The sequence below is a fragment of the Phalacrocorax aristotelis genome, chromosome 26, assembly GCF_949628215.1.
Source record: "Phalacrocorax aristotelis chromosome 26, bGulAri2.1, whole genome shotgun sequence".
Taxonomy (NCBI): domain Eukaryota; kingdom Metazoa; phylum Chordata; class Aves; order Suliformes; family Phalacrocoracidae; genus Phalacrocorax; species Phalacrocorax aristotelis.
The window spans coordinates 3,279,051-3,301,696 of record NC_134301.1 but is presented as its reverse complement, the minus strand read 5'-3'; the positions used below and the strand labels follow the sequence as shown (position 1 = coordinate 3,301,696).

Here is a 22,646-nt window from a genome sequence, read left to right as displayed (position 1 = left end):
GGTATGGTGACGCAGCGCGCACGGAGCGGTGACGCGCGCGCACGCCCGCCGGGGGAGGGGCCCGCCGCTTCTTTCCCTTTTTTTTTTTTTCCTGTTTCTTTCCCTTTTTTCCCCCCGTTCCGGCTTCCTTTCCCCTTCCCTCCCCATCCCCCCATCCGCCCGCCGTCTCCGCCGCCCCGCCCGGGCGGCCCGCGCTGGCCCAGGCCCGGCCCGGCCCGGGGTGGTGGCGGCGGCGGCGGCGGCGGCCCCGCGGCGCAGAGCCCGGCGCGGCCCGGTAAGTGCGCTCCGCCGGGGGCGGGGGCCAGGGCCGGGGCTGGGGTCGGAGCCCGAGCCGGGCAGGGTGGTGCGGGTCGGGGGCTCCTCGGGGCCGGCCGGGCGGTCACAGTGCCCCCGGGCCGGGCGGGAACGCGCCGCTCGCGGGGAAGGCGCCTGTGTTGTGCTCCCCGCGTCCTCGTTCCTTTCTTCGTCCCCGCGGGGGCCGCGGCCCTGGCTCTGGCTGTCCCCGGGCCCCGCCGCCGTGGACCGGCGGGCCGGCAGGGCGCGCCGGGGGCGGTGCGTGCCTCTGGGCTGCCCCGCGCGGGGGAGCGCTCGGCGGTGGCGTCCGGCCGGGTCTCCACCATCTCCGGGTGCTGCTGGCCGTTGGGGCTTACGGGGCTCGCTGCGGTGTCGGTGCGTGGAAGAGCTCGTAGCGGGCCGCTTGCCTTGGCAAGTTTGCGGAGCACATGGTGGCCGGGTGCTCCCTGCCCTGTGCGTCTCTGGCTGGCCTGGATACAGGGGGCTTCCCTGTGCAATTCCCCGGGTGCCTGAGCTTGCTGTGGCCGTCTCGTTCCCCAGCTCTCTGCGTGCGGTGCAGCACTTGCAAGAGACTAAGGAGAAAGGGGAGCAACAGGTGGGAGAGGAGGCCTCACGTCCTCGGTGGCCAGGCATCCCGTTCTAGCTCCAGGGAAGCGCAAAACGGTTTTCTGGTATCCTCATAGACAGCGTCTTTCCTTGGAAATACTTTCCTGGAAACATTTCTGATTTCTGGGGCCCTGCTGCATTTAACAACAGGAGTGGAAATGCTGGAGAGTTAGTTGACTCTTGGCTTGGTTGGAGCATGTTCAGGAAGGATTTCAGAGGGGCTGTGTAGGCCACTAATGGGATACGTGGAAGGGTTGTTTTGTTTTTTGTGGCTCAGTGGTCTTTGCCCTGTGACAAATTTAAATCTTCACAGAGCTTTTTTTGGGTACACATAGATGTTTGGGCTGTCTGTCTGAGTGTCACAGTAGCCTCTGACTCCTGCCAGTAAGTTTCACAGGTAAGTTGATATTACTTAGTCTTCCTCCGATATGTATGAAATGGTCTGACAGAGGTGGTCCTTCTGAGCCCCTGATGCAGTGTGTAGATAGATGTAGCTGGTGGATTGTTACCTCTCTTCTGTCACTCATTTTGTGAATCCTTTTTAATCCCTTCCCTTATTTCCTTTAGAATTTGATTTAGATTATCTCTTTCATACATGGCAAACTTTTCTGGTTTCCAGGCATTGTTCTTTCTGGCCTCTTTCTTTTTGTTTTGAAATGGCCGAGAAAGCTGAGCTCAGGCCTAGGCTGCTGCACTGGTCTCAGTTTTTATAAAGGGCTTGATGATGCTTTTTCTTTCAGAAATTGCTTATAGGAGGGGGTTTGCCTTTCAAAAGGGCACCACGGGTCTGGGGGAGTGCTTTGCAAAGACCGCGCCAGCTCCTTAAATGGTGGGCAAGGGTCTAGCCAGTTCATAACTGGCTCATTGAGGGTGATTTGCAGACCCTGATGGTTTTTTGCTGTCTCTTTTATTACTGATTGTTCCTTAAATAAGCAGCTGTTCCAGCTCTTTGTTAGGTTGAACTTGTTGTTAAAGTCCTTATTTGCCTTTTTTCTCTCTAGAGTCTGTACTTGCTTCTGCTACCGACGTGTCCTTTTGACTTATTCCAACTTATTTGTCCTGCACAGGGTTTGGTGTAAGATCCCTCTTATTTCACTAGTCCCAGGATATGCCCTTCTCTGGCATGTCTTCACCTGTTTCCCATGCAGTCTCGGGTTGACTGTTCACTGTAGTAAGTGTGCTATATCTCAGTGAGCCTGGCTGACCTGTACTACAGTTAGCTTATCTATGAAAAGCAATGAAGATGTAGTGGTCAGGACATCGGGGCTGGCTGTACAGGCCAATTCTAGATGTTGCCTTGAATTTTCGTTTGAACATAAGGCTTACGTTCTTGTACTTTTCTGCCCTTCAGCAGTGCTACACGCAGTAACCCCCTGCACTGTGAAGTGTTCCTTGTTGGGCATTTCCCTGCTCATAATAAAAAATCAATAATTTAAAAAAAAATGTGGGGAGGAGCGTCACCAGAATCCTCGCAGTTCATTCCTGAACACTGACTTGTGACCCCTTGGGGAATTTAAAATTCTCGCACATTGGTTCTGGTTTTGTATCTCAGTTAAAATGTGACACGGATGATCATCCCACCTCCCTTGCATTTTTTTATCTGAGATCTGTCTGCGATGGTTTCACATAGTGTAATTGTGCCCAAAAACAGGTGTTAGATTTTTCAGAGGGGTGAACTGATCCCTGTTCCTGGGAGCTGATTCACAAGCTTGTAGACACTATCAAGCACCCTACTCAATGCATTTGTCTAAGCTGAATGCCCTGTTGCTTGTAGGTATCTTCTTAACATAGAGACTGATCATCCCAGAAATGCATTAGCTTTTTTCCTGAGTGCTTAAAGCTGAGCTCAACTACTTTATCTCTGCCTGTTCTTTGTATGCTTTTGTGATGCTTCAGTATTGACCAAAGATGTATGGAAAAACAAAGTGTATTTCTGGCCATGTATGCTGATAATGCAGCTAGGTGTGCTGTTGTAGTAGGATTGGTAAGGGAAAGAGCTTCATTGCAAGGAACACTAGGCAAGCTTCTGGCAGAAGTGCCAAGCTTCCAACTTTCCAGGACAGGCTGTATTTTCCTTAGAGCTCAAGGATGCCACTGTAATTGCGAGTATAAAGAAACCTTGAGTTTATTATAGCCTCTGCTGCTTTTGCGGCCTCTGTGCATGTGAAGTGATCCATTAGAATCTGAACTGTTCTGCTGAAGAGGGTTCAGATGCGACGTGAGCTGGAAACGCAGAGCTGCTGGTAATCCTCGATGTGTTGTTCAGTAGGGGCAGAATGCTGTCTGTCTTCATTTTTGGAGCAAAGTCAAAGCTTAAAAAGTGTAAGGAACCCACACGGTTGGGGAAGAGAAGTGCTGGAAAGAAGACCTGATGAAGGGCGATAACCTGCTTGGGGAGCTGGAAATATTGCCAAGCTCTGGTGCTTGGCAGCTGTGTTAAGAAGAATGGCTAGTGTTACAAAGAATGGATACTATAGAGGAGAGCGTGCTGTAGGCCGCAGATATCCCAGGTCATTGGCATGTGCTAGGGTGGTTTTCCTCTGCATGGAGGATTCTAAATCTCTGTCTCAGTGCTCCTTTTCCTGCTGGCAGCCTACAGAGAAGTACCACACATGGCTAGCCTCAGTTTGGTTTTCTGTCACTGGTATTTGTTGAGAATCTTGTCTTATCTGTTGCCTCATCCTGTTCTCTGTCTCCTTTTGAGAACTGGGAGCTGGTTCCCCATGGTTAAGCCAAATAGTTCTGATTCCTAATGCTCCCTTCTCTTTTATTTCTATCCTGTTTGCTACCTATAGCCTGTTAAGGCTGACTGATGTAACCTCTGTGTCCTTATCCTTGAATTTGTGCTGGAAATTCTCAATTAAATCATACCAGGTATGCTTGCTGTAATCGTTCTTCTTGATTAAATGGCATTTCAGTAGTTCGCAGGTGATTTGCTGAATTTTTTTTCCCAACAGATGTTCTTTTAGGGTCCTTCTCCATTCTTACTCCCCTCTCCATCCACAGCTCTTTGTATTTTCAATGAGCTGTTAAACATACTTCCTGCTGTTCATTCTTGTTTCTTTGGAATGCAAAGACAGATTGTATCTGCATAGAAAACTTTGGAAACTTATTCCTCTGTGTGTGTTTACAAATATATGTGTTTTGTTTTTTAATGGAACAAACTAGATGATGAGAAAAGATGGATTTTCTTCTCTGTCTACCAAGGTGGCAAAGTGTGATGTTTGATGGCAGCTTCACTGGATAGTAAACCATTACTCCAGACTCCAGGGATTGCACAAGTGAGGATGGATCTCAACAGGTTGCTTGCAATGATGATGCTTTGCTGGAGACAGCCACCTGGCTTTTGAGGAGCTGGATTAAGGCTCCCAAATGAACTGCCGTTTGTGAAAGAGAAACATCACTTGGATATGGTCCCTTCTCTTATCTCTCCCCCTGCTCATGAGTGGGGACTGACTGGGGGCTGCTGCCCTAGAGGTGAGTAGGATATGGAGCCAACTGATCCCTTAGTTACCAGACATCGCAGCTTTTGCAGGGTGATTCCTAAGGGACAGTTGGAGGTGCCTCCATAGCATGAACAAGATGAAACCTGGAATGATTTAACAGTATTGGACGATGGTTCATAGCATTGCCCTCCTCTTTGGCTGAGTTTCAGTAGCTTTCTTTGCTTGGACCTTCCTAGGATCAAAACCGAGAAGTTATATTCTGTGGCATAGCTGTTTTTCTCTCCATTCAGAGATGTATAATGCTAGTTAGTCAAGTGCTGCTTTGAGCTGCAGTCACCTGACCGGTGAGGGTCAAGTATCTAGGCTAGTAGCCCATTCAGCAGAGTGGAATTAAAGGAACTAGTTAGTTTTCACAGGTTTCTTCTCAAGTATCTTCATTGTTTGTTGCTGTTTTGGGACAGGATCTGCAGTCTCCCAGGGTGCTAGTCATTGGGCTGGAAGAAGCAGATGCTAAATCTAGCTGTCCAGCTTGCCAGAACATAATGCATCTTATAGCAGACTGTGGCCCGTTACGTCCTGTGAGTGGCAACATGAGAATTTGTTAGATACCTGTGGATCAGCTTTTGCTCAGATGCTGGAGGAAGCTGGTCTGTTTGTGTACCACTCATGTGGTGGTGCTTCTTGGTGTCCCAGACACAATCCAAATTTCCCAGGCACTGTGGTCACATAAAACTAGCACTGTTTTTCTGGTTCCAGCGTTACCTAGGGCCTTTCTCAGCAGCCTGCTGTGTGGTGTGCGGAACTGTGTGCTATGCTGACAGCTGAAGTTAATCCCTTATTGGGGCAAATAGAGTATTTCTTCCTCTGTATAAACAGTTGCTCCAGGCTCCCTACAGAGTCGCTGCTAGGTGAATATTTTAGAATTGGTTATTCTGGGCTTATATTTTTGAGTTTTTCTTGTGGCTGAGAGCAGCGCCAGTGTGTTTTGACTGCACTGCTCTGCATCACGTCTAACTAGAAACGTGATGTAGCTGGTTTAAACGGCATGGTGCTGCATATGTTTTTTTGGCTTGTGTGACAAGTATGAGCTAAACCCAGCAAACAAGGTTTAGAATGGTGTACTATATATGTGCAAAGCTGCACTGACCTGACTAATATCAGGTGTTATGTTACCCCTTGAGTTAAACCATTGCAACTTTGAATGTTGTGTTCTAGTTAAGTAACAGCTAAGGCCTGGGAGTAAGCCAGCATCCACTCAAGTAAGACGGACGTATAAGGAAGCAAGTCCCAGAGAACTTCCCAAACTACATGTAGCCACTGTCTCTGTGGCTGAGAAACTGTTGAATGAGGACCCAGGATTCTGCTGTTGCCTAGAGTAGTTAGTGTTGGGAGAAGGGGTGGCAGCGTTGCTCAGTTTCACAGAAACGGAATAAATGTTTGTTTTCTTGCATGTCCCTGTTGTAGTTATCACAGGTTTTCTGTAGCAGGCTTTAAAAAGGCTTGGAGGGAATAGAGGAGCCTGGTCAACTGCTATACTGATGACAAGGAATTGGCTGTGGGAAAAGCAGACCCTCTTGTTCACTGCTGACCTGTGGATCAGAGCGGTGGAGAATGTCCATGTCAAATCACTTCTTCCAGCTGTTATGCAGTACCTCTTATTCTGCCTGTGATATCCTATCCTCCTATCAGAGTGCAGATGTATCAGGTTCCCCTTATAGTAGTGTTGCCATTTGTGTTGCTAAAATTAAGATTGTGTCAGTGCTGCTATTCTAAAACTCCATTTTAAGGGGGAAGATGTATAAATCACCCATTTAAGAAAATAATAATTACCCAAAAAAAAAAATCTGCCTGTAGGACTGGTCCCAGGCTTAACTTCAGTGCTTAAATTGTTTTAGAATAACAGAATGAGTTGGGCTGGAAGGGGCCTTCTAAAGATCATCTCATCCACCTCTCTGCCATGGGCAGGGACATCTTTAACTAGGTCAGGTTGATCAAAGCCCTGTCCAAACTGACTTTGAACACTTCCAGGAATGGGGCATCCACAGCTTCTCTGGGTAAGCTGTCCCAGTGTCTCACCATCCTCACTGTAAAAAAAATTCTTATATTTGATGTAAATCTGCTCTGTTTCAGTATAAAACCCTTGTCCTGGTGCTACAGGCCGTGGTAAAAAGTCTATATCTTTCTTATAACCCCCCTTCAGTTATTGGAAGGCCACAGTGAGGTCTTCCCAGAGACACCTCTTCTTCAGGCTGAAAAACCCCAGCTCCCTCAGCCTTTCTTCAGGTGGTGTTTTCACCTCCACCGCTCTACCCTCCAATTAATTCTAAATGCAATGTGTGAACCACAGCTTTCTCTGATACAACGGAGCCTGGATTTCCCACGCTGTCTTCTATAGTTACGATCTCTCTACCCTTTTATTACTTGTCTTCCTTCATATAGTATATGCTGACCGATGAAGTATAGAATTAGTGTATTGGAGAAATGTTAACTATAAGTAATTTTGTCATTGCATAATTCCTACCTAGAATCAGGAGGGAGTGCTTTCATGCCAGAATGGGCAGAGTTGTATGACAAGTGTGAAGAATGCATCCAGGTAGTCCCAGCACTGATGCTTGCAAACGTATATACACACGGAATCAGCGTACTTCATCTTGTTACATTGTTTAGTAGTAAACTTCACCTAGATCAGTACTCATTTTCAGAACTTTTTTTAAGGAGGAGGTGGCTGCCGAAGAGGCTGTACAGCAGCATATGTATCGAAACTTTCAGAGCAGGTTTTGGAGTTGCCTTTCCCCTCGCCTCAATCATTCCTCAAGTACAGCAGGTTTTGGTGTTGCTCAGCAAGCTGCTGGTTTCTGAGCAATTCGGAGCAGGAAGTCCAGTGTAATGGTGCAACAGGCAGGAAATGCAGCTTGGCACCTGAGTGCTGAAGGCTTTTAGAAAAGGCTATTATTTGGCTAAAGATAAACTCTTAATAAAATGATCTTGTCAGTATTCTGTGCTTCTGGTACTTCCCCTGCATGCCTGAGCTATGTGGTGTTCCTTGCCTTACATTCTTCACAAACATACTTTGGTGGCCTGATCCAAAGGCCTCAGCAGAGATTAAAGCCCACAACAAAATTACTTGATACCTGTTGAAATGATGATGAACTGCTCACCATGACTGTAGCATCTGAAAACTTATACCTTGTTCTTCAGCACCTAAAGTGACTAAAAGGCAGAAGACGTTTGTGTCTCTCTGCTTGTTGACATAGCCCTCGCAGGGAAGTGTAATGTTGGGCAGAATCACAGAATGGTGGGGGTTGGAAGGGACCTCTGGAGATCATCTTGTTCAACCCCCCTGCTTGAGCAGGCACACCCAGAGCAGGGGGCACAGGAACACATCCAGGCAGGTTTTGAATGTTTCCAGAGAAGGACACTCCACAACCTCCCTGGGCAGCCTGTTCCACTGCTCTGGCACACTCACAGTAAAGAAGTTTTTTTTCCTCATATTGAGGTGGAACTTCGTATGTTCCAACTTGTGCCCATTGCCCCTTGTCCTGTCATTGGGCACTAATGAAAAGGGCCTAGTCCCTTCGTCCTGACAGCCACCCTTCAGATATTTATAGGTATTTATGAAATCCCCCCATAGTCTTGTCTTCTCCAGGCTAAACAAACCCTAGTCTCTCAGCCTTTCCTCATAAGGGAGATGCTCCAGTCCCCTGATCATCTTTGTAGCTCTCCGCTGGACTTGCTCAAGGAGTTCCACATCCTTTGTAAATTGGGGGGCCCAAAACTGGACACAGTACTCCAAATGTGATCTCAAAATAAGCCCTGTGGGCCAAGTGAATTTAAATTTTACCTTGGTCTGAATCCTTTTTTTAAATTGTGTATTTTCGAAGTGCCTGCAGCTGAAGGTGGTGGTGTATCTTAAAGACTTGGAGAGGTCAGAGAAATAAGTGGCGATGATGATTAATGCTGCTGGGTCTGTGGCAAGGGAAGGCGGCACTTCAGCTGATGCTACATTTGCATCTCGCTAACTGAGGCTAAAGTGTCAGTCTTAAATAGGTAGAAGAGTTAGTTTTGGGTCTGGATGCTGTTTCCAGCTTATGTCAATGCTGGTTTCTGATAACCCATTGTCCTTCTCCCAGTTTCTTTCAACTAAGGATCTTGGTTCCTTAGGAACAGCAGTTGCCCTGGGAATCAATGAGGTGTAAGTAACACTTCTGTACTGTTAAGGAGCTTGTAGCATGGTATGGAAGTGACTGGGCCTGGAAAGAACCCAGAGTCCTGACCTTTGACCACCACCTCTGCCTGAATGAACTGTTATAAAGGCTTCCTCTTCCTGATGCCAGATATGACCAAAAGACTGAGTTTGCCTCTCTAGTTGCTTTCCCCACCCCCCCCTTTAAGTGACTGTTGCTGGTTTTTAGAGCATATAGTTCTGGAAGTTAATGTTGGAAAAATGGGTACCACTCTATTTAGAGTGATTAGATTATTTATTTTGTTGCTGTATGTTTGTGGTTTACTGCAGAGGTGTTGAAAGGCCTGGATACCTAGGTGCTTCATGTTTGGATGTTGTTTGTTTTGATGGACTTCACAGATGGATGCAACATCTCAGCACCTCCAGCTGGTGGTGGCATGGTGTCCTCATTCCTATTAGAACATGGCTCTGGAGAGAAGGCATGGTGGTAGAAAGAAGTTTAAAGCTGATATAATTTGTGGGATACCTTCCTTTTTGCAATGGAATACAAAAAGAGAGTTGATGACCAGGTAGACTCTGTTTCCAGCAAGCAGCCAGGTTTGTGTCAAGGCATTAATCTTTAATTTTAGCTGATCCTTCCCAGCACTTTACATAAGGTGAAAAAGAGTGTTTGAAATGTTTTTGTGTGGTTTTTTCTTTCCTTTTTTATGCCTAAAGTCTTGTCCCCTGGCTTATCTGTGGGATGGTTTGGCTGTGAATTAGGAGTAATTAGTGCCACCTGTTAACTTCCTCTAGCAAGAAGTTTTGCTTTGCGTATCTCTTTGTTAAGATACCCCAGCTCTGAAGACCAAGCATGGTGAGTCTATGGAAAACTAGCTGAGAGACTTACTATCACCCCTGTATTCAGCAGTGATCAGACACTCAAAATGCATTTGATGTTGCTTAATGTGTGAAAGTGTTGGCAACAGAGAGACTGCTGCTTGCCCAGTGTTATGGAACAATGCTAGTTACAGTGTCCCAAACAAGGTTGCTTTCCTCACCCACTCTGGCACCATTGCAGAGGCCTGGCCAAGTTCCTGTAGGGTCTTGTAATCTGGTTCATTAATGCCTAGATCCATCGATGATCTAGTGTATATCCTGTTTATTTTTTCTTTCTGGATAACTGCTCTAGGATCACTCAGAAATTGGCTGCCTGGCAACATGAAAATGCAGCTGTCAGAATGAACTGCGTGCTTTTCAACTGATTCCATAAATGTAGCCCAGGTAGAGCTGTGGCAAAATAGATCTCTAGAGACTTCAGTGAGACTCAAGGCAAATACTGCCGATCTCCCCAGGCAGCAGAGAGGGGTGGCCTCCAATAAGCTCGTGTGTCTGCTGCCCAACAGGCTTTATTAAATCCAAGTTAAACAGAAACACAGAACAACTAATGTGTCTGTTACCAGTGCAAGCTTCCCAACAGCTTGGTTTCAGGTGACAGGTCGAATTGATGACTCAATGTCATGTCTTGCTTCTGAATTATGTCACAAGAACTTCACAGCTTGGACCTTTCTGCCTTCAACGGAAGGCTGTGAGAAGTAGGTGTGGAGCCGTGCTGCTGTCAGACCTCTGGGTTATCCTGGTGACCTGCTGAACACGAGATTGGCCAACAGCGTGTGTTTTGATTTTAGCACTTCCGCTTTCTTTTTTGTTGTCTTATTGATTTGATTATTATTGTCTCTTTATAAAACAGAGGAGTATTGCTAGTGTTTAGAAAGGGAACGGGAGTCTGTATCCTAGGCTTTGTTCAGTGTGTGGCCGCACCGTTCTGTCAGTCTGAACAATGGGTGCAACAAAATATTTCTCCTCTAGGAGAAATTGCTTTGAGGGTGGGGGAGGGAAGCTTTTGAGATCGTGCAAGGAAAGGGGCTATGTAAGCAGAGGATGCCTAGTTGTGAGTTGAGCAGTGTGTATGCCTGCTAACGGAAACCAAAATTTACTGTTAATGGGTAACATCTTCAAAAGCATCCCAAACCCACCTTCAGTTGATGCTGAATTTGCATTTGACACCCCGGGCTCTCAGAGATCTTCCTACAGGTAGCAGGTGCCTAACTCTGAATCTTCATGAAAACTCTTTGGGAATCCCACTGGCTACCTGTATCAGCCACTGAGTACTGGAAGGCTCTTGTTAGTCTGGCCTAAATGTGAATTCTTTTGGAAGACTACAACCAAAGTGACTACTCACAGTGAGCACTTGCACAGACCCTATCGCTGCTATAGATGCTGCAGGATCTTACCCATCACTTCATAAATCTTCTCACATACATCCATTTGGAGAAATATAATGTCAGGAAGTACGGGCAGAACGTGGAACAGCGGTGGGCAAAATTAACAGGATGTGGCAATGCTGTGGTGAGGCCAGAACCCCACTGGAGGAGAGAGATCCTGTCTGGATCACCTACTTGGCTTTAAAACCTCTTTCCCCCAACTCTTTTGGCTGCTGCTTTAGACATGTCTTTAAAAATACAGCCATCCTGGAACTGGAATGGTGGCGCCAGGTGGTGAAAACAGAAATGAGGACAAAAAGGCTGTTAGTTTTTGCTGAGCAGCTGCGTGGCAGTGAGTTAAGCTGTGTCTGCTAGGCTTTGTAGCTCAGAAGAGACTGGAAGCTCGAGGTGCAGAACCAAGTTCTGTCAACTTGGGCACTAGGCGGGCTCAGGACAGAAAGGTGCCTCCCACATGAGAATCAGTGGGGCAGCAAGAGTGCTCACCTGAAGACTTAGATCTTTCTCTCTCTCCCTCACAGTGTCAGCACTTAAGTGACTTCATATGGAGTGTGCAGGTATGGGGGGAAAAAAAAAATGGGAGTAGAGGGCATGTACCCACTGTGTTACACAAAGTAAAATTTATGCGTGGGCAATCCAGAGAGAAGTTTGTGGTTTCATAGCAGCTTCGCTGCCCTGTGTGTTCCCTGTTCTGGAGCACAAGGCAAGTGTGTGCTGCAGGAAGCCTGTGGAGGTCCGAAGTGCTTTGGTAGCCAGAGCTGCTTGGAGAAGCACTGAGACATAGAACAAGGGACATGGCAAACTTCAGGGAGGCCTTCCCTGTCAGTGCCACAGCAGGGGCTAAAAATAAAGCTGTTTTGGTCCTACCCCCTGTCCCGTCTGATCCCATGCCCACCTGTGACCGCATATTGAGAGATCTAGAACCGGGGTTGCAGCACTAATATATTAATCCTTTCTACCCCACTGTGAGTAGGTGCATCTAATCCCTGTTTTACAAGTGGATGATCTGAAGAACAGAGGGAAGGAATTATTTGGCTCAGATGGCATCAAAAGGCAGAGCTGAGCCCAGGAGACCTGCACTTTCCTGGCTCACAGGCCACTGCCCTGCTGTGAACAGGTATGAGGGTTTATGACTCAGATACGTTGTGCTGCTGAAGTGCTGATTCCATGGGACAGTTTTGGTTTTTGTTTTTTTTTTCATTTGCTGAGTGGCCCTCTGTATCAGTTAGTTTTCATAGGAGCTAGCGGTTGTTCTGAGGAAAAGGCTGATGATGTCTGAATGAAGGAGTCATTCTGGAGGCCAGCACAGAAAGTGTCTCTGAGAAACGTATTTTTTAAGTGATGTGACAGCATGACTATGGGAGTAAACAGTACAATCCTGTTCCTTGTGGCTATTTGTCAGGAGGTGAACTGCAGTAATTTTATATCTTAAGATTTTTACTGGAAATAAGTTGTTCCATTGCGTGAATGGATTAATCATATAAAACCATGCAGAGATTTCTCTTTCTTTTTATCCTTTTTTTTTTTTTTAAAGAGCTGGAGGTGACATTTGAAAGGATAGTGGGATGTAGTTGAGGACCAGAGTTTCCTTCCCCCTTGAAATACATCATGCTTTCCTCCATCTCCTTTGAACCTTCTCTTGATTTCTAAGTCCTAGTAAACCCAGCTGGAAGACAGCACGACCTACTTCCTGGATTGAAGCAAAGGTGAGGTGTGCTTCTGCAGAGCCGTTTTTGTGTCTGAGTGTGGGCAGCAGCAAGAGGAAGGGCTGATGATTCCCTGCCTGTCTGTCAGTGCGGGGATTCCCCTGCATATGTGTTGCCAATGAGGTGCATGTAGATTTATGATTTTGTATAAAGCCCAGTTTCATTATGTATTGGGAGCACAAGCTGTCTTCGTGTACTGCAGGCTGAGTCACTGCTGCGTCCCAGTGAATTCTGGTGATGATCATTGAGTGTGGGCAGATGCAGCCTACTCTTTATAGCAGCTCGCTTGTATTTTTTTAATGAAGTTTTAAAATTTTTATATTGCTTTGACATCCTTTTCTTTGAGAAACCAATTTCTCCTGAGCTGAGTTTAGACACAAGAGCTACTTTATTACAGAAGGTGTTTTCTGTATCTCAGAAACTGACCTCTTTTGGGAGGCTTTAGGCATACTGTGTATTTGGAAATAGGATCCTGTCCTGCCTGCTTGCCCATCTCCAAACCAAAACAAACAGGTGCTTTAGGCCCAGTCCTTCTGTTGTGATTTGACCTTGTGAGGGACAGGGGAGAGCATGGACAGAAAAGAGAATGAAGATCCAGAACATGGTGAGAATGTAGAGAAGTGCTTGTGTTCTGCCTCTGTAACTGGGTGTGGTTGCTCCAACCTCAGAGCTGCTTTTTCCCTTTAAAACTATGATAGCCCAAAAGCAGGGAGCTCCCCTTCCCTGTGTCTCCCCCAGCTCAGTTTCAAAACCAGGCTGGGACTGAGGTTGTTTGGCTTCATTTGAACAGGGGCACGGAGTCTGCCTTGTTGGCACTGGTTGAATGTACGTGAAACCCTCTGCGTTGAGTGCATTTCAGACATGGTCTCAGGAGTGCATGGATCCCCAAAACTGGGAAAGTGGTACTGGCAAAAATTGCAGCTTTCACACATGTGATGTATCTGTGGGATTTTAACAACCTAAGCAGTGTGGCTTTGCTGTGTTGGTACAGTGAAAGCAATTCTGCCCTCTTGCCTGATGCTGTGTTTGTATTGGTACAAATGTGCTTCATCTGATACAGCTGCGGCTTATGGGAACAAGGTACTTGGATAATGGAACCTCTGGCCTATAACTGACTCGATGCTGGGGGTTGTACCAATGTAATTATATGAATAAATGAACTGTTCAGTGAGCGGCAGAACTGGTGAGCCTGACTTCTTAACGATCAGTGTCTTGTGGATGGATTCTGTGCTAAGGGTTGAGCTCATGACTCTATCTTGCCACTAGTGGGAGCATTAATAGCTTCTCTTTTTATCTAGTTACTTATCACAAGGCTTTTATTGAGGTTTTAGCTGTTTTGTCAGAGTACCCTCACAGTGGCTGCTGTGTTGAAGTGTTAGTTGGACAGGTAAAAGATGCGCACAAATTAGGTCAGCACAATTGTATAAGCCTTGTTTGTCTGTTGTTCATTCTTTTCCCGTCTTCCCCCTACCCCCCTCACCCCCTCCACCCCCAAAAAAAAAAAAAGTATCCTGGTAACAGCATGGCCCTGGCTGATCGATTAAACTTGGTTAAGGAGCCTCTGATACAGGCATAGCGTGTCTCTGGAGTGAAAAAACTTCCCAGAATTGAAACCTATAGCACTGCCATGCCCTCCGCTTCTATAAGCCACACTGTCTTTCTTAAGCTTACTCTCTATGATAATTTTAAGTTTGTATCCAATGGACTAGTAAAATGCAGAGTGATAATATTTTTTTTCCCCTTTGGAGGGGAAGCATCTTTGTAACAACTTGTTCAGGAACAGTGTGGTTAGGTGTTGCAGAGGGAAACCCTGGTGCAGTATTGGTGGCTAAAAGTAATCCAGGAAAATTCTTCATTAGGGGTGCAGGAGGGGGGTTGGGAGGACAAACCTGCTGTGGCCTTGAGCAAGCAATACACTAATTGGGCTGAGACATAAATGGCTTTTTAACATGTGAAAGTCCATTGTACGTGGGATTGACTTCAGGTGCCCATTATGAGCTTTTCAAAATTTTAAATGGACAAAACTTAGAAAATAGAAATTCTGAGGCTGTTGGGAGACTTATTCTTTTCATAACTGCAATTGTGATAGTGTACATAAAATTAGTAGGTCCCAAGACAGTGGTTGGACTACTTTGATTACATTTTCCTTTAGTACTGTAAAGTAACACTAGATGCTTTCCAGAAATAGCAACTGGCTGTAAAACAGCATCACCCACTCTGTGGATAACTCATGGCCACTCAGTGGCAGGCATGCAAGTTCTGTGTCTGATAACAGGCTGACACCAGCCGGTGTGTGACCCCTGCTCTTAGAACATGTAAATAGGACTGTGAAAGCCTCAACTTTGAGGCAAGGCAGGGAAAATCCTAAAATTAGACCTAATGTGGCAGTTGTGCATTTGCTTTGTAAATGCAGGTGCATGTTCTGCAGCAACACAGGCTCTTCCTGGCTGCCTCCAGCTGAAGCAGGCAGGAGGCTTTGCAGGATGCCCAGTGCTCATTCCTCTTCTCAGTGCCCTCAGGTGGGGGCCTCCTCCTGGAGAATCTGGTCGATTGAAAGATGGGCTTTAAAGCCTCTTTTCAGCATCTTCTGAGCAGCATTTCACATTTCAGGCTAAATGTGATCGTGAGTTAAAACTACGTTAGTAGTCAAATAAGGTAACAGGACCACATGAAAATACAGGAAGGCAACAACTCAGTTTTAGGCAAGATTTCCATTAAAATTGCCCTTCAGAGAAGCAGACAGATGTTGCTTGCAGTGCTCCAGTGATTAAGACTCTAACACAGTTTTGTTCACCTTCCCTCAAATTTAGCGCGAAATATACTTTTGTGAGATCTTTGCTGAAACCCAAGGAGCCACTTGTTTACAGTTTCCTCTTTCAGACTGAGGTTCCTTACAAGCAGGCATCAGGTCTGTCTATTGAACTTCCTCTTGGTGGCCTTTTACCTTCCCTTTTTTTTTATTCCCTCACATCTTCAATAATTAATTTTTGTGTTTGGGGGGAAACCCCAAAATATATATGGAGAGCTTCTTCTGTGTGGAGATTTATTAGGTTTTGAACTAACTGTACGTGATAGTGTTTTATTTTTCCTTATTAAAAAATTAGTCTATTTTCTTATTAGTGGCAGTTTCCTTTTTTACAAGTACTTGGGAAATTGCCATTGCTCTCCTTCCCGAGAAAGCAGGGAGAGATTTCTGGTGTTATTTTTTGAAACTGCAAGGAGGGGAAGAAAGCAGCCATCTGTCAAAGCTTTTTTCACAAGTTCTGCAAAACCTGGAAAGACCATCTTTTTCTTCAGGGCAGCCCAATGGCAAACAGGGATAAAGTGGTTGTATCTGTGACCAAGGCTTCTTCGTAATTAACAGTAAATGTGAAATGTATTAGGCTCTACAGCTGAAAAGAGAAACTCTTGGATCTGATAATGACCTTTCTAACCTTACTTATACCACTTCTGCTGTGTCCTGATGCCCACCATAATTCCCACCGTGAAAATACAGGTGGCGTGTTCAGGCCATTGAATATTTTAGGTTAGCATGAAGTTTGTTGGTTTGGTGGGTTTTGGTTTGGGGTTTTTTTTTTTTTAACATGCAGTTATTAATGCAGGAGGGGCAGTGGAATCCAGAGAGAACAGTTTGCTGAGCTCTTTGTGCTCGTTGCCTAGCGGGGGGGTGGTGGTGATGTGTGTATAGTATATTTATGTTTTTGTACATTAAATTTTGTGAGATATAAATGTTGGGACAGTTGGCCAGCAACTGATGTTATGAATGATGACTGGAAGTGCCTGAATTTAAGGCAACTGGATTTAGAAGAAAACAGCTGATAAAGGCTCTAACTTTCCCATTAGAAACAACTGGTGCTCGTTTCACATTCACCCCCCAATAGAAAACAGATTGTACCAAATAAGTTCTCAAAGCTCAGCCTCCATTATCTGAGCTGTATGTGTGCTCCCCATCTGAGCAGGACACACAGGTAATGGACTAAACCTGACCGTGGAGACCAGGCAGCTGGTGCCCATGCTGCTGCAGAGCTGCTGCCACACTCCCACCTGTACTTCCTGCAAGCTCCTCAGTGTGGAGGCTGTTTCTCTTTTTTTGGGGGGTATACGCCTTGCTGCAGGGCTCCGATCCAGAAGGGGTAGCCCAGGCTGCTTTTGCCATGTTAATAATAATTGGTTTAGATTCCCAGTTTGAAGGGTAAGCAAATAAACATCTGCTGAGATCAATATGTAGAGCTAGGTTTCTGCAGCATCCATGAGCTGCCCAGTTTGTTGACACAGATGCTTTGGTTCATGCCACCTCTTTCTGCTTTTCTCTCCTTCCCCTCCATTCCTCTGGCATCAGCGCATGTTCTATTTTTAAACTGTGCTGTGCTCTGTATTGCGGCATTTCTCTTACTGAATTATTTATCAGTGTTTGGAGCTGAATGGAGTGTGCTACGCTTTTTCCACTGCTCATTACTGCCCACATGTCTGTCTTGAGCCATTGACAGATTTGGTTCATGTCAAATCACGCTAGCCTTAGCTTGGAGAGGGGCTGGAGGGGATGATGGGGCTTGATTGTAGCCTGTGCCAGTGCAGGATCATTCAGATCTGTGTGTGTTTAATACTCCTTGCTGGAGCAGACAGAGAGGGGATGGTTGCCATGATTACACATCCTCAGCTGAGCCAGTTTTGAATGGGAGGCTCCTTTTTAAAAAAGAAAACAAAATAAATATTCTTTTTTACTGCCTGGAGATGGGTTTCAGCCTAGGAAGAAGGCACCTCCGTGCATGTGTGTGTGAATGCACGTGCAGAGAAGACAGCCTCAGAGACTGTGGGCATGACTGAGGTTGACTCAAGGCTCCTTGGTGGGGGAGTGTTTAATTTTTACTTAGTAGGAAATGGTAATTTCTTTTAAATTTAAAACCCTTCTCCGTTCCTCCCTGCCACATCCAGTGCAGGCACCCTTATCCATCAGAGATGGCAGCACAGCCTTTAGAAGGAGTGGGTGGGTAAGGTTTCATCTCTGAGGGGTTTTTGCGGCGACTCACTAAACTTAATTTGCCCTTTCCCCTTTCTTTCTTGAGTGTCTCTCAGCATTTATATTTTTCTCCTGCTATCCCTCTCTCTTTCTCCCCTCTTCTTCTGGCTCTCCTGTATTCTTTTGCCTTTGTTTTGTCACTTCAAGCTGATGGATTTAACTCCTCTGCATCCCTGCTCCTTCTGGACTTTATTCCTAATGGAGCTGAGGAGACTGCCATCCTTTCAGTCAAACAGGAGGAGGGAAGGGTCTTGCTGGAGGAGAGGGGTGCCCCTCACTTCCCTGCTATGGGAGGTGTCCAGGAGAGCAGAGGTGGCAGCTCTGTCTGCCTCCCCTTGCAGGGTCAGTCCAGAAATGTCTGCAACTAGGAAATTCACTCGGTGGCATGTAAAGCTCCCACACTGGGGATGTCTTGCTGGCATGGAGCAATTGTGTACTTTCCTGCGTGCTGACTCATTAGTGACATGAGGTTTATTATGCCTTTATGTCCTTGGCATAAAGTGGGGGGAGGGTTGAAGTGGGGTAGAACTTAGTGTGAGGTGGTCCCAGTAACAGTTGAGCAAGGGACTGGGCAGTGCATGTTCTTTAAATGCTGAGGTGCCATAGATGCAGCTTGCTGTGAGCAGTATGTCTTTGAGCAACTGACCAGTGCAGTGTTCTGCGGTGCACTGTGAAAATGGAACTCAAGCTAAATGCTTTAGTCCAATGAAATCCAAATCTAGGGCAGTGTGTTGCTTTTGGTTTTTTGCTCCTAGGCTCCAAAGTGAAGTTCTTATTCTGCTTTACTATCTAATTTCCAAATTCTTCTCTCTTAGGCCACGTAAGCTTCTTCAAGGGTTCTTGTATTGTTTCTCTTAGTTTCAGGAGCCCCACCCCTGTCCTTACATTGGTTTTAGGTCCTGGGTATGTAAGAGTAGCAGGTGCCTTTATTTTGTGTGTGTTCCTGCAGCACTTGGAGTGACACTGATTCCCAGCAGCAAGTGAACCGAGGACAGGGTGGGCCGGGGCTTGACTCTTGGATCTTGCTTATTTTGGGCATAAGCCAAATTTGTCTCTCTTCAGGTTGTAGAAGCCATTGAGACAGAGTTCTTGATGGCCTGGGTTTCTGACTTGTGACTTTCTGGCAACAGAGTCTCCACTGTGCAGGCACTATTCTTTTTCTCCCTTCAATCTACCCCTTTTTCCTTTAGTGTGGCCTCTTCTGAGGAGACCTTGGGCCTGATAAGCAAAACATGCTGGTTGTAGGACTTCTATGGAGAGATCTTTCAGGTGATCATAGTATCAATGAGGAATCCTGTCTGTTCTCCCTCTCTTCCATTTGTGTGCCCCATGAAAAGGATGAGTAAGACCAGAGCATCCTTTCTTCAGCCCCAGCTGTGGGGATTCTTGGTGGTCTCCTGCTTTCAGCTTTTCCATGGGCGCCTGCTCTAGTTCTAAATGTTCATGGAGCTGTTTTCACAGGACATGTTAGAGTAGGTAGCTCCCGGCAGCAGTGTGCTACAGTTCTCCTCCTCTCTGCTTCCTGACTCCAAACACAAAGAAGTCTTTCTGCTGCATGCGCATTCCTGCAAAACAAAACAAAATAAGCCTGTGGCCTGGAGGACTTATGAAAGATCTTTGACTCGCCATGTGTGGTGGTTATTGTAGCATCTGCCTAAGAGTGTTCCCTGCCCAAGCTGATCCCTTAACTCCGATACTTGGTGTATACCTGGCAGCACCCTGAAGTTGAGTCATGTTAGGCAGCCAGCTCTCCAAATCTCTCCTGCAGTCTGCATGCTCATAATGACCTTGGAAGTGTATGCTGTCTGGAGGGTGTGTTTCTACCTATGCAGTTTAGTAATTAATGGTAGCTTGCAGCCTGCTGCTGGATGCTATGAGAAAGGTCAGTTCTAGCCCAAAGAACAGTCCATGATATAGTTCTCTAGCTGCTTGAGGATTGCTTTCTCTCCCTTACCCCCATGGTGCTGTGGTGACTAAGGCTGGCAGAAGTGAGAGTGCTGGTGTTTGGCATGCCTGCAATGAGGAGGCTCTCCCAGGCTCTTTTGTTTGGGTTCTCCACCCCAACCCCGTTCTAAGGGGAGAGGGAATTTTCTGGTCTGGGTGGGTAAATGAATACATTTAAGTCTATTGGTAATGCTCTTCCTTTTCAGTCACTGTAGGTGTGTGATGCAGGCTGCCTGGTACATGTCTGTCGTATGGGGGAGCCCAATCCTGGGTTGATGGTGGGGGTTTGCACCAGTACCATCCCACAAGTTTTATGTCATAAATGTCAACTTTTTTTCCTCCCTTCTGATGGGACTACATCCACTACCTAACTGACATGTCTTCTCTCAAAGGAGCTAGGCTCGGCAAATTAGAGCCTGGGCTCATTTGATACATGTCTACCAGGCAGGGAGGGAATGTGTCTGGTTGCTTTTTTCTTTGTTTGCTCTGTGATATATTCCTGTGTTGGGGATAGGCAGCTTACCTGCAAGCTGGGAGCACAGACGGTACCTAGAGCTGCTGCATCTTTTCTGCGCCCTGCTTGCACTGACCCAGTTTCGTTACGTGTGTGTGCGCGCGCGCAATACCTCAGCAAATGGCTGTCAGGTGTGAAAGGTAGAAGCCCTCTCTGTAGGGCGTTGTCCAGGCTGCTGGTGGGGCTGACTCGCTCTTCCTTCTTCGCTTCCTCCCACCAGGATTTACTGTCTCCTCATCTAAGGAGAAAGATGCGGCTTAGGAAATCCTCTCACACACGCGTGCTTCTTGAAGATGAAACGCTGCCGACTCACAGTGATAATGGGCAATGGTTTTTGAAAGACATGGACAAGCCTGCAGGAGGCTGCATCTGTACTGTCTAGGGCAGGCATTGTGTCCTCGGGCTGGAAGGCTTTCCCACTTAAAAATCTGTCCTTGCTGAGCCATCTGCCGGGCATCTAAGTGCTAGACATCAGGTTTGCAGGCTCAGGTTATGGAGCTTCTTTCCTTTCTGCTTTAATGTTAATGTTCAAGTTCCATCTGAATACAGGGAAAAACTTTGTTACTCTGAGGGTGGCAGAGCACTGGAACAGGCTGCCCAGAGAGGTTGTGGAGTCTCTTTCTCTGGAAATATCCAAACACTGCCTGGATGCAGTCCTGCGCCCCCTGCTGTAGGTGTACCTGCTCAAGCAGAGGGGTTGGATGAGATGATCTCTAGAGGTCCCTTACAAATCCTACCCTTCTGCGATTCTGTGAATGTCAATGCGAAGAAGTGACAGTGGGGTTTCAAAAGAGGGTCCTAGCTGATTGTGTGTTCTTGCTTGCTAACGTGCTCTGCCAGCTGAGTGTCTTTGGAAACAGGAAGACACAGTAGAACAGAACAGCATCCAAAGTTCCCTCCTTTTATAGTACTGATCTTGCCACTGCAGAGGTCCGGGGTAGAGGGTGCCAGCCAACTGTCCTTAATGATCCTGAGTCAAAATGCAGCAGACCAGGTCTGTTAGTTTCACTAGATTTTATGGAGGTTTTAGAGCTCTGTCTGTGTGGAGCAAAGATCCTTGGCCTGGGCAAGGCATGCTGGAGTACTGCTCCTGGACCTGAACTCCTCTGTCCCTTTCTGTTGCACCTTCATTGGCAAAGTAGCTGCCGGAGCTTCTTCAGGGCTCAGAACTCCAGGTTTGAAACTCCTGGGGCCTGCTTGGGTGCTAAGTGACAGGAATAAACAAACCCAAAATGGAAGAGTTAAAAAGGGGGGAAAACCCTGATGCCGAGTCCTTAACCTAATCTCTGTTGGAATCTTGCAGCTTTGCTGGGTTCAGCTGCCACAGGGAGTCACTCTGAGCACATGCTTTCTGCCAGGGGGACACAAACATCCAGACTGACATCCTGCTGAGCAAGCTGTGGAGCTCTTGCAAACACAGTCACTTGCTACCTCTCAGGGCTCACTGTGCAGCAGACTGAGACACTGTCATAGCGCAGCCCATGAGCTCAGCTGAAGGACCTCATCCTGCAAGCTTGCACTGCTTAGACAGTGGTAACTGTTTCTCAAAGAGCTTGGGAGATTATGGTTCAGTTTCCTTGGACCGGCACCTTCATTTTAAAAGTTCTTTGCAGAATTGGGAGGAAAGAACTTGAAGTGGCCAGAAACAGGAGGCATAAAAGGAACTTGAATCCTTTGGAGCTGTCTTCCCTGCACCTTCTGATGGGGAAATCTCATATAACATCCATGAAGCCTTTGCATTCAGCCAATGTGGGGGCTGATCAATTGTGGCCCTCCACTTGAAAACACTGGTATAGTGTTGCAAGTGACTCTTGTATTATTACCACTAGGCTGTCTTGCCCCTCTGTCATTCCTTTCTCTCCGGTTCTTGAGCCATGGGGACCCTCTCTTCAAATGTCCATGTTGCTGCGGGCAGGAGCTAGGAGCTGTTCACTGCAGCCAGGACCACAGCTGCTGTTTCAGCAAGAGGAGGAGGACAGCTGGCCATGAGCATTCACCTGCTTTCTGCATGGGCATGACAGGCTTGATTCAGAAGGCTTTGAAGCAGGTTAAGACAGAAGTTCATGCATACTTTTAAACTTAAGTCCTTTGCAGAGCAGGGCTGCTTTACAAGCTTGAACCTGAGTTTGTCATGGAGCTGAAATGTATCAGGTTTCTGTTGCCTGTCTCCTTGCTTTTTAAAAGCTCTGACTGTTTCTTTGGCTGTAGCAGGGGTTCGTTTAGAAGAAACTACGTTAACTTAGCAAAAGTGGTAAAGTGTGGCCAAGAAGGCCAACGGTATCCTGGGATGCATTAAAAGGAGTGTGGCCAGCAGACTGAGAGAGGTTATCGTCCCCCTCTACTCAGCCCTAGTGAGATCACATTTGGAGTACTGTGTCCAGTTTTGGGCCCCCCAGTTTACAAAGGATGTGGAACTCCTTGAGCAAGTCCAGCGGAGAGCTACAAAGATGATCAGGGGACTGGAGCATCTCCCTTATGAGGAAAGGCTGAGAGACTAGGGTTTGTTTAGCCTGGAGAAGACAAGACTATGGGGGGATTTCATAAATACCTATAAATATCTGAAGGGTGGCTGTCAGGACGAAGGGACTAGGCCCTTTTCATTAGTGCCCAATGACAGGACAAGGGGCAATGGGCACAAGTTGGAACATACGAAGTTCCACCTCAATATGAGGAAA

General features: G+C 46.6%; 1 protein-coding gene across 10 annotated transcripts in view; it reads left to right on the top strand.

The window, feature by feature from the left end:
- The first annotated feature begins 189 nt into the window (after window positions 1–189).
- The window catches only part of R3HDM2 (R3H domain containing 2), a 63,112-nt gene continuing 40,655 nt past the window's right edge, over window positions 190–22,646 (top strand). For 4 of the 10 annotated variants that reach the window (XM_075075853.1, XM_075075854.1, XM_075075855.1 and 1 more), the window contains exon 1: window positions 11,764–11,907. In XM_075075853.1, the coding sequence (XP_074931954.1) occupies window positions 11,831–11,907 (77 nt within the window). In that variant the 5' untranslated portion in view covers window positions 11,764–11,830. Of the gene's footprint in view, window positions 275–4,294; window positions 4,378–11,763; window positions 11,908–12,480; window positions 12,497–22,646 lie in introns of those variants that run through there. The other 6 variants (XM_075075856.1, XM_075075857.1, XM_075075859.1 and 3 more) reach the window with 6 other exon arrangements.